Source organism: Syngnathoides biaculeatus, chromosome 6 (assembly GCF_019802595.1).
Source record: "Syngnathoides biaculeatus isolate LvHL_M chromosome 6, ASM1980259v1, whole genome shotgun sequence".
NCBI classification, from domain to species: Eukaryota; Metazoa; Chordata; class Actinopteri; order Syngnathiformes; family Syngnathidae; genus Syngnathoides; species Syngnathoides biaculeatus.
In genome coordinates this window covers 31,739,806-31,751,153 of record NC_084645.1, presented here as the reverse complement: position 1 = coordinate 31,751,153, position 11,348 = coordinate 31,739,806, and the positions used below count along the sequence as shown (strand labels likewise).

General features: G+C 42.7%; 1 protein-coding gene across 1 annotated transcript in view; it reads right to left on the bottom strand.

Annotated features, from left to right (window-relative positions):
• Positions 1-1,652: 1,652 nt before the first annotated feature.
• The window catches only part of rfx4 (regulatory factor X, 4), a 34,117-nt gene continuing 24,421 nt past the window's right edge, over positions 1,653-11,348 (bottom strand). The window contains 7 exon segments of the mRNA XM_061823485.1: positions 1,653-2,306; positions 4,605-4,743; positions 6,524-6,707; positions 7,567-7,716; positions 8,725-8,775; positions 8,778-8,843; positions 10,967-11,084. Of these exon segments, the coding sequence (XP_061679469.1) occupies positions 2,031-2,306; positions 4,605-4,743; positions 6,524-6,707; positions 7,567-7,716; positions 8,725-8,775; positions 8,778-8,843; positions 10,967-11,084 (984 nt within the window). The 3' untranslated portion in view covers positions 1,653-2,030.

Here is an 11,348-nt window from a genome sequence, read left to right as displayed (position 1 = left end):
TTTCAACTGCGATCCTCAAACATTCACCACAGATGCTTTTCCAGTGCTTCCATTGAACAACGTTACTGTACACTTTGATAATTTCCATTTTGATACTTTTTTTTATTATTTAATAAATACCCATAGGGTAATAGGTCCTCAGTAGCATTTGATTGCGTTATAAAAACACACAACCCAAGGTTAATGTACTAATCGTCTTACAAAACGGAACAAAACCGATAACCATAGAATGCAAACAACACACCATGTTACATAGTTACAGAAAATATATAGCATATATATATATATATATATATATATATATGTATATATATATATATATATATATAGATAGATAGATAGATAGATAGATAGAATTTATCACACAGAAGAAGCCACAAAGTCTGTGTTTTTTAGCCTCTGGCGTGAATCCAAGGATGTCGCTTTCTATGATGTTTTGGGCTCTTTTTTTTTTTTGGAGAAGGTTAAGGCAGGGCCTGTGCACATCCACTTGGGAGCTGAGCGTGGATCCCGCACATCATTTCAGGCATCGCGGGCTAACTGGCAGAGGCGTACATTCCTGAAAACAAAGGCACAGCTTGGTGGCAGCGTTGGATGATTTTGCTGCAGGTTTCTTTTTTTTTCCATGATAATAATCTACAGTGCCATGAAAAACTATTTGCTCTTTTCCTGATTTCCACAAACTGTATATTTAATCACGCTATAATCTTTTGGATCGTCGAGCCAAATTTAATATCCCACAGGCGCCTGAAGTTAATACGAAATGCAGCCTAAATTATGATTTCATTTCTTAAAGGCGAAATCCAGTGCTTTGCATGAACAATGTATCCAATAGGATAGTCATTTGTACTCTATTTTGACAATGTGATGTTAAAACCTCTCTCATTTAATAGTGTATTTAGAAGATTTTTATCGACAATTATGAATTTTCAGGGGTGCCGCCATTTTCGCAAGTCACATGACCTACATGCGCGGACGTGACGTGTAAGATGCCGCACCAAAGGCTCGATTACATTATGCCCAGTGCTGATTTCTCGGATTTATCCTCATCTGATGAATAAATAGCAGTATCGGTTGATCAGGAAGACGGAGGAATACTTCCATACAAATTTGAACCTGTGGCTGTAAATAATGTTGAATATTCAGAGTTAGTTCTTCGGGCGGAATGACGCCGGAGTCTGACTACTCGGATGCCTACGCAGGACGTAAGTGCGTAAACAAAGGCCCCCGGAGCTCAGGGCCGGCAGACGCGGATGGTTCTTTGGACGGGAATGACACGGAGCCTGACGAGTGAGCTCCAGCGGCGGGTCGTGAGCCGAGCTTCGGCGTCCGGTGGGGGCTGTTAGCCGAAGCTCGGACCATATTCGGCATCCGAGCGTCGGCTAACGGCCTCCGCCGGACGCTGAGGCTTAGCTTCCAGCCTCCGCTGGACGCTGAAGCTCGTGAGACTCCGCGTCATTCCCATCCGAATATTCAACATTATTTCCAGCCACAGGTTCAAATCTGTACGGAAGTATTCCTCCGTCTTCCCGATCAACCGATACTGCTATTTCTTCATCAGATGGGGATAAATCCGAGAAATTAGCGCTAGGCACAATGTAATCGAGCCTTTGGTGCGGCACCTTACACGTCACGTCCGCGCACATAAGTCATGTGACTCACGAAAATGGCAGTGCCCCTGAAAATTGTTGATAAAGGTCTTCTCAAAATACTATTGAATGAGAGAGGATTTAACATCACATTGTCAAAATAGAGTACATATGACATGACCTATTGGATACATTGTTCATGCAAACCACTGGATTTCCCCTTTAATAGGGAAAAAAATGCACTAAATGTTCAAAACCAGGAAGGGGGCAAATACTTTTCAAAACACCGTAAATGATCTCACAGGCTTCTACCAATGGACGGACAAAAAGCAGGAATTGTAGAAAAGGCGCTGCGCCAGGCCCACACACGATTGATATTTTGTCCTCCCGTGTTGAACGAGCGATGGATGTCGTTTACAGTTCAAAGCGTTCACAAAATGGCTACTTGGCCCAGCCGGTGGCGGCGGCCTCGCCGTTGATGTAGGCGAAGCCGGGGAAATGCTGGGAGTGCTCGTACTCGGAGTTCCTGCGCGGGACGAGAGGCGAGTAAACGTCCCCCGAAGCGGCGTAGCGTGATGAATGCATAGGGGGGCTTCCGTAGCAGCCATTGACCGAGGACATATCTGGCCAGCGGGGGGTGACGGGCGCAGGGTGCAGTCGGGGTGTGGTGCTCATCAAACAGGGATCCATGCGGGACATCTGACCGTTGAACTGGTACTGTGGAACCAAGGAAGAGAGACGCAACAATGAACTGCCGTGAGTGTACTTCAGTGGTGACTTGAGTACGTGCCCCAACTTAAGAGTATTGGACAACCCAACTCCAGCTCCTGATGTAACTCGATAGGTCAATCGCAGGACACATGGAGAAAGACAATCACACTAAGGGGAAATTTAGAGTCTCCAATAAATGCATGTTTTTGGGATTACGGAGGAAAACCGGAGTGCCCGGAGAAAACCCACACAGGCACAGCAAGAACATGCAAACTTCAGGTGGAGCCCGGATTTGGACTCCGTACTTCAGAAATGTGACGCCAACGCTCTCCAGCTGCGACACTGTGCTGTCTACATGACTATCATTAAACATTTTTTTTTGAATTCATGTTGGATACGAACGTACATCAATATACCGTAATTCCCGGCCTACGGAGCACACCTGGTTACAAGCCCCACCGAGTACATTTGTAAAGGAAATACCATTTGGTACATACATACGCCGCAGCTGGGTAAAAGTCGCAAGTGCCCACATTGAAACACGAGAGATTTACAAAGCAAGACGGTACACAGGAAGAGTTTAGCACTACCGTGGCACTAATGCCAGTGCTAACTCTAGCGCCACACTAATGCCGCACTAACAGGGCCGTTTAAAATTAAACTTACTGGTAAATATCACTGAGACACGCCAGTAACACAGCAACAACACGCTAGCACAGTGCTAACGCTACTGCAGCGCTAACAGGGCCGGTAAAAGTCACTTCCTCGGCACATATATTCCACCGCTCTCATTCTTACCTTTTCTGCTCAACTGCCCCTTTGCGGCCGTTAGCAAAAAAAAATAGCAAAATAAAACAAAATAGCTGCATCACCGCATAAACCACAAGGTTGAACGTGTGAAAAAAGTTGTGGTTTGTAGGCCCGAAATTACAGTAATTTATTTGGGTTCAATTAATCCATTTTGTGAAAATAATAAATTGGCAAAAAAAAAAGGCTACTCTAGCCTAAAATAGAATAAAAACCAGGCTCCGTTCATTTAGAAATAATAGCAAACAGCAAAACCAGACTGAGCTCCTTTAACAATAACAGCAAGTTAGCAAACCAGAACCTAACGGGGAACAGGGAAATGCTGAGATTCTTTAAAGATAATACCAATTTAGAAAAACAGCACTAAGACCTCTCCATCTTGATTTAAAGATGGCAAAAACAAGATGCCGAAATAGACACAGCCTAGCCAACTTACGCAGGCCTAAAACAGGGAGCCACCAGATGAGAATAATACTGTATCTTCATTACCAAAACGTAGTCCAGCATAGTATAAAACAATAAATTCAGACTGTTGCTTTAAAAAAAAATAACATTGCAAAAAATATTCTAGGTTAGCTTAGTCTGGGCTAGACTTCAGTAAATTCAAGAATGGCGCCTTCAAAAAAAGTAAAATCAACTTAGCCTGAACCTAGCCTAGCCTAGCATAGTTTAGCTTAGCCTAAAAGAGGAGGAAACTAGCCTTGGTTTCTTTTGGCCTAGTTTGTATAAAATATAAATGCAACGTGTTATTTAGATGATAACTTTTGCGCTCAACATGCATGATATAACTCTACATTTATGATTTTTGTCCCAAAGTAATTTCCTGAGATATAAAGTCAAATCGAGCAAATTTGTGAAATGAAACAGCGGTTGAAAGTAGGGATTCTTCCTGTGTTGCCATGGGGACAGATGCCAAACAGCATACATCGTATGAGCACGCTGACTAGCACATTTCAGACATGAGACAAAGTCCAACCTCACCCAGGGACAAAGAAGCCACTTTGTGCCCGATTTAAGCCCAAAAGCGTCTTAAGAGGAAGTACGTGTTCACGTTAACACATAAACACCACAGTCGGCTCCATTATGAGCGCTCGCCGCACGGAAAAAAACAGTCAGAGCGGGGGAGTCAAAGGGCAGAGCGGGGGGCCTCCCAGCTGAAAAGAGAGCATTGAATAACAATATTTTAGTAATACATGCATGACGATAGAACATTGACAGCTGCTTCCGCTATGTGGCGACCGGGATTGTGAGACTTTGAGAGGAAGGCCCTGCTGGAAAGTTTGAAATAAAATTTGCTCCCCCCCCGGCACCCCTTACACCAGTTCCACCGATCGCCACTAACTTGGCTGAACGTGTCTGTCATAACAGGGTGCGCAAAAAAAAAAAAAAAAGTCTCTAGCACCCGTGATAAAAATTGAACCCGGGAGTCACATGCGTTCAATGCCGCTTGCAGCTGTGAATTTTCTTTCGACGAACGAATCCGAGCTTGAGACTGACCTGTGCAGACGAGCGGTGGTAGGCGGAGTAGTGGAGCGGTGCCGGGATAGCGGCGTCGTGGCCGATGCCCGGGTACTGGCTCTGGATGGCGTGAGGATGCTGGTTGGTGTAACTGCCGTAGTTGTAGCTGCCGCTATATCTGAAAACGCAGGAATACATTTCAAACATTTACGGAAACACGCGCACATAAAGGCTGCCGCAAACATCCCACCCAATTTATTCAGCTGGGGACAAAAAAAATATGGCATCTCTTGTTTCACGTTATCTTGCAGTTATTGAATCCTTTCCCAAACAATTTAAATACAAACATAAATATGAAGTACGTATGCTCACATTATATACAGCCTCAATCTATTTTATTTACAGATTTTTAATTGAAGATATTTTTTTATTTTTCTACATTACAATGTTACACTTCATAATTCTCAGAATTAAGTGAATTCATAAAATGGATGTAATTGAATTACATTATTATGCTTTAATATCATTACATCGGTGACATGAAAAACATCAATAATACTGTCATTTGTTTTGATAGTTTTGGGGAAAATATTTATCCATCCATCCATTTTCTTAGCCGCTTATCCGCACGAGGGTCGCGGGGAGTGCCGGGGCCTATCCCAGCTGTCTTCAGGCAGGAGGCAGGGTCGACCCTGAACTGGTCGCCAGCCAATCACAGGGCCCATAGAGACTAACAGTCGCACTCACAATCCCACCTAGGGGCGATTTAGAGTCTCAAATTGATGTTGCATGTTTTTGGGACGTGGGAGGAAACCGGAGAAAACCCACGCAGGCACGGGGAGAACATGCAAACTCTACAAAGGCAGGTCCGGGATCTCAGAACTATGAAGCCAACGCTTTACCATCTGATCCACCGTGCCGTCTGGGGAAAATATATCGTCATAAAACAATTGCTATAATGACAAGCCGAAATAAATTACATTCTGAAAACAAGAGTAATGGACAACACAAAAATATTGTACAACTAATCTGCAATAAAAAAAATCTGTAATAAAAATATGTATAATATAGTGGCACCGCAAAGTAAAAACCGTGATGTAGCGTAAGGTTTTCCGACATGGTATTTTGGTGTACCTTTGAACCTTGTTTTGTCGCCTCAGTAAGTAACATCCTTTAATAATTTATAATAATAATAATATATATATAAATTTCCTTGTTTGTCTTTTCTTTTTAAATAACAAAAGTGTATCCTCAATCCTCACCAACCCAATTCAGAACTTTTCATCTATTATGGACAAGCTGACAACACGAGTGGGCAAATTTGTTTCCATTTTTCCTTGTTGTCCAAATCATACCCAGGTTCAGCGTCTGTTTTTTATTTTTGTGGAACGAAGTCCTTTTATTGTACATCCTAGAATCTTGCGTGCCACCCCACTTTCTTCCATTGAGGTCCACTTTTCCCCCTCATTACAAAACCTTTACAGAACATCTATTGATGTTAAAATATGTCTCCAAAAGAACACAATTGTTCTTGTTGAAAAAAGAAATAGCACGGTATTTAAAAACATGATGAAAGCGGGAGAGGGATTGGCTAAACACTTTGCGCGTGAGTGTCTGGCTGTGAGCTGTGGCCCACAGAAGCTGCATGTGTGTGCTTTCATTTTGTATTTGTGTGTTTTACTGTTTAGGCTGTTTACTATACGGCTAAAAGTATGTTGCTGACTTCATGTCTCCTCTCCCCCCTTCCTAGGGAATTCCACTACCACTTCAGCTGAAAGTCCCGTTCAACTAAAACTTTGGCTTAAGATAACAACCCCCTGTGCCCTCCCCACAAATAAATGCATTTAAAAATAATAATCAAGTGACGGATTTTAAATAAACTGGAATGTCAATGTGGCACCATCTATTGAATAGGGAGTGAGTGAAGGATTCTGAACATTCTGAAAAGGTGCAATTACCCATGCTCCTCTCTGTGGGCGTAGACGGGCAGCCGATGGGCGGAGGAGGGCGGCGGTGGTGGTGTCGTGCCTGCGGCGCCGCTGCCGCTCCTCATGCAGGACAGCTGCTGGCCGCCGTCGGGCGCGGAACCTCCTGCTGTTGTCACTGTGTAGGTAAGGGACCACGTATATGACTGAACGGCGCCTGCCAGACACATACACAGAGGTGGCAAAAGTACTCACACTCTGTACTTTAAGTAGGAATACAGAAACTTGTGGGTAAAACAAAAAACAAACAAAAAAATCCCCTTGTGAGGATAAGCGGCTCAGAAAAGGGATGGACGTATGGACTATTGAAAGTAGAAGTCTGATTCAACTGCTTACCCATTATTTATTTATTTATGTAACCAAAACTAAAAAAAAAGTACATGCCGTAATTTCTGGCCTACTTTTGTCTACATGCTTTCAACCCTGCGGTTTATGCGGTGATGCGGATAATTTGTGCATTTTTTTTTCCTAACAGCCGCAAGGGGGACCCTAAGGTAAGAATGAGACCGGTGGAATGTATGTGCCGAGCGAGTGACATTTACCGGCCCTGTTAGCGCTGGGCTAGCGTTAGCTCTGCGCTAGCGTGTTGCTGCTTTGTTACTGGTGTGTCTCAGTGATATTTACCAGTAAGTTTTACTTCAACCGCCACTGTTAGCGTTAGCACTACCTTTAGCGCAGTTCCAGCTTTATCACTGGTGTTAGCATTAGTGCTAACATCAGCGCCACGCCAGAGTTAAACTCTTAATGTGTACAGTCTTTCTTTGTAAATATCTCGTGTTTCAATGTGGGTTTCAAAGTGGCCACTTGCGGCTTTTACACAGCTGCGGAGTATGCATGTACCAAATGGTAGTACTCGGTTTGTAATCAGCTGCGCTCTGTAGGCCGGTAATTACGGTACTCTGAAATGTATAAGTACAAAAGTTTGTTTTTTTCCCCCTTCTGTGAATTACTTACATCTGTTTTGATAACTTGCCACAACAAAGAAAAAAAACAAAACAACATTTCGCTTTCCTCACCCGTGTTAGACGGAAACTCGGGTGACGTGTCAGCTGCGGGCGAGGCCGACGACACGGCGGCCGAGTGGACGGAGCGCGCTGGCGAGTAGGAGCCCGGGGACGGCGAGGAGGTGGCGGTTATTTCCGTCAGTGTGAACTCATCATCTCGGTCTGTGGGAGGTGACATTGAAACATTGAAACTACTGACTGGGTACTGCACTGTGTCACTGGAATCTTTGACAATTTTTATCCTACTGTAAGAAGAAAGCAGGATTAAGGTCAAAAATATGAAGGGAAAACTAGTATAAAAATAAGAACATGAAAAATGAGGTTTGAAATCGTTTTGAAAAACATTTTACAATAAAATGAAGTGGTAAATTATCACAGAAAAATAAATATTAAGAATATGAGTGGGAAGAAAAGAAAAAAAAAAGAAAAATGCTGAAAATGGTAAAGAAAAACTATACAAACTATGGAAAGTGATAAATTAATAAATGTAATAAAAATGCAAGTTTTTAAAGAATACATACAAATAAAAATACTAAATATTTTTAATAAGGGAAAATAGTAAAGAAAAAAGATAGCATTTTTTAGGGAAACATAAATTAAAAGTATGAAACAATATGAAGGAAAAATCGCAAAGAACTAAATTAAAATACATGAAAAAAAGATAAATATAAAAAAATGTTTAAAAAAATACAACAAAAATATGTGGGAAAATAGTGAAAAAAATAAGGGGAAAACAAAACAATTCATTAAAAAAAACTAAATCTCACAATAGTTATCTCAATCTTTCAAAACATTATCTTTTGAAATTTGGAACACTTCTCAAAAATATTTCAGCTGTGTTTTTGTGACTATGACTATTTTTGTGGTCCCCCCATGCAACCTTAATTCTGTCTGTCATGCAATAGTGGTGATTATAAGTCCTTTTCCTTTTGTGTATTTCATTGTTTATCCCATACCCAACCCCACCAACCCTGAATGTGGATTGGTAACCAAGCCTCCCTCTCCTTTCCCACATGCAAGGACATCAGAGTACATTAATTGCTCCATTATTTTCACTTCACTCAAGTTGTGCACGCGATGAATCGAAAAACCTGGAACACTTGCAAGTCAAGCTCGGAATTTTTATTTATGGGGACCATTTATGCCACGTTGTGTCATACCCGTCCTCACCTGTTCCGCCCTCGCCCTTCATGGCCCTCATGAGGTCATTGGCTCTCTCTGGCAGTGCAGCGACTCCAGCAGGTACAGAACGTAGTCGTCAAACATGAGATGAATTAAGTGGAAGGAACCTGTGCGAGAAGTGCGTGTTATTGGGACCACAAAAACACGCAAATGTGTCCCGGAGTACGACATCATACCCTACCCACATTCTATGAAAGTCGGTCCTGGGCTGTGCTCTGTTCTTATTCACTCCCTCTCCACTATACATAGTGAACCCATGCTTTACAGTGGTTTATCGTTCATCACAAATTTACTTGAAAAAAAAAAAAAATCAATATACAGTATAAGGTTTAGGGGAGGAGAGAATGACTGAACGATTTTGAACACATGATGCAGGCAGTGTGGGATTGATTCCCGCTCAGTGATCGTGTTGATATCTGCCCTGCGACTGACTGGCGTCCAGTTCAGGGTGTAGTCTGTCTTTCGCCCGAAGCTAGCTGGGATAGGCTGCAGCTTTGCTAAAACCCTTGTAAGGATAAGCACCTTGGATAATGACGACACATGATGATCTTGGTCAACGCTACAAATAGATCCTCTCGACCTCTGGGTGCCGGTGGAGTAGGCGAACCCCGCAATTGTGACATTACGCGCGTGAGACTGCATGATAAACACTTGGCAACTATTCAGAGGAGTCGGTTGGAATCTGAGCTGTCATAAAATGGAAAAGACGGACAAACACGGCGGGGGGTGCGGGAGGGGTCACTTTTGTTAATTAGCTGTTTGTGCACATAAAGCTGCTTTACAGAACCACGGAAGCCAGCTGTGGTTTTGATATTCAAATGACGGCCGGGGAGTGAAAGGTCACTTTCCCTTGTTCATTTTACAGCACCTCAATTACCCAGGCCACTCCCACTTCACCTGCACACCAATTGTTTCAAAATTCATACTGTTACTTCCCTCATTAAAAGTGAGGAAAGTAACAAAGTACAAATCATTTTTTACTGTGCACATTTCATTTCAGGTAATTGGAATTCATCCTTTTCTACCTCTAATTTTCACCTACACACACGCACGTAAACACACGCAGAAAAAAATGTATTTTAAAGTTATTTTCAAAACTAGTTTTGAGAGCCAATATACTGTCGATATTTTTTTTAATTGATGATAAAGTTTGAACTCTGTTGTATTTGATAATTATTTGTAAATATTTTTGGATCTTTAAAACTCTTGACATTTTAAATCGATTGACATTCATCTGATAGAACAAGGTCACATGCTAACCAAAACATGGTATTTCACAAAGCTTGGAGGGGTTGGACGGCGGGGTGAATAACCTAATTAGTGGTCACTTTTGTTAACCAGTGAGCGAGACGGCGGCATTTCGCAGAAGAATCGTTCTCTCGCTACGGAAGATCTGAGAATCGCCATGGCAACTCACAACTGCAGTTCAAACCGCCCAGCTGATTCAAATGCTTTGTTGTCTGATAAGTATCTTTTTCAAATTTCATCGCCAGTGTTTCAGTAGATTTTTCAAGTATCTCTATTTTATTTGAGTAAACTATTTCCCTGATAACTTTGTACTTTCACTCATTATTTAATAAAAGATGGTGACTTCTCCTTTAATCAGAATTTTTTAAAGTATCTGTACTTTTAGTTACCATAATTTCCGGGCTACAAGCCGCGACTTTCTTCACACGCTTTCAACTCTGCGGTGATGCAGCTAATTTGTGCATTCTTTCTCACGGCCGCAGGGGGCACTAGTGCGGAAAAGGTAAGAATGAGACTGGTGGAATATATGTGCTGAGGAAGTGACTTTTACCCTGTTAGTGCTGCGCTAGCGTTAGCGCTTTACTAGCGTATTGCTGCTGTGTCACTGTGTATCAGTGATATTGACCGGTAAGTTTTATTTTAACCGGCCCTGTTAGCGTTAGCGTGGCGCTAGCGTTAATGCTAGCTTTAGAGCCGCGCTAGCGTAAGCACTACCGTTAAACTCCTTCTGTGTACAGTCTTTCGTTGTAAATATCTTGTGTTTCAATGTGGGTTTCAATGTGGGCAGCTTTTACACAGCTGCAGCATATGGATGTAACAAATGGTATTTCCTTTACAAATGTACTCAGTGAGGATTGTAACCAGGTGCGCTCTGTAGACCGGGAATTATGGTACTTTACTTTTACTTAGTAGAGTGTGACGACTGTGCGACCCCTGCTATTGGATAAGGAGCACAGGGCCAGCAGTGGCCACGGCGGCTCACCAAAGCTGGGGGCGCTGTGGAGTGTCATATCACGAATGACTCTGGTCCCAAAGCAGGACCACATCAACAAGAACTGCTGGGCCACCTTCTTCAGGCAACCAGGCCTCTTCCCCGAGACCTAGAAGGAGAAGGAGATCATTTCCATAAGAAAAGATGGGGGGGAGGGTAAGGATGCCGACATTAACCCCTCGGCCAGTGTTCGGGGCTTAACCCTCCAGGACCAGAAAACATGTCAACAAGTCAACTATTTAATTTGCCCTCGCGACATGCCTTCCTATTGAACCATTGTCTAGCCCGGCTGAGGCGTTGCCAGGGCGATCACATTTTACAAGGCCATATCAGGCTTATAATGGCCGCAAATGGGAAGCTTGTAGACATCATT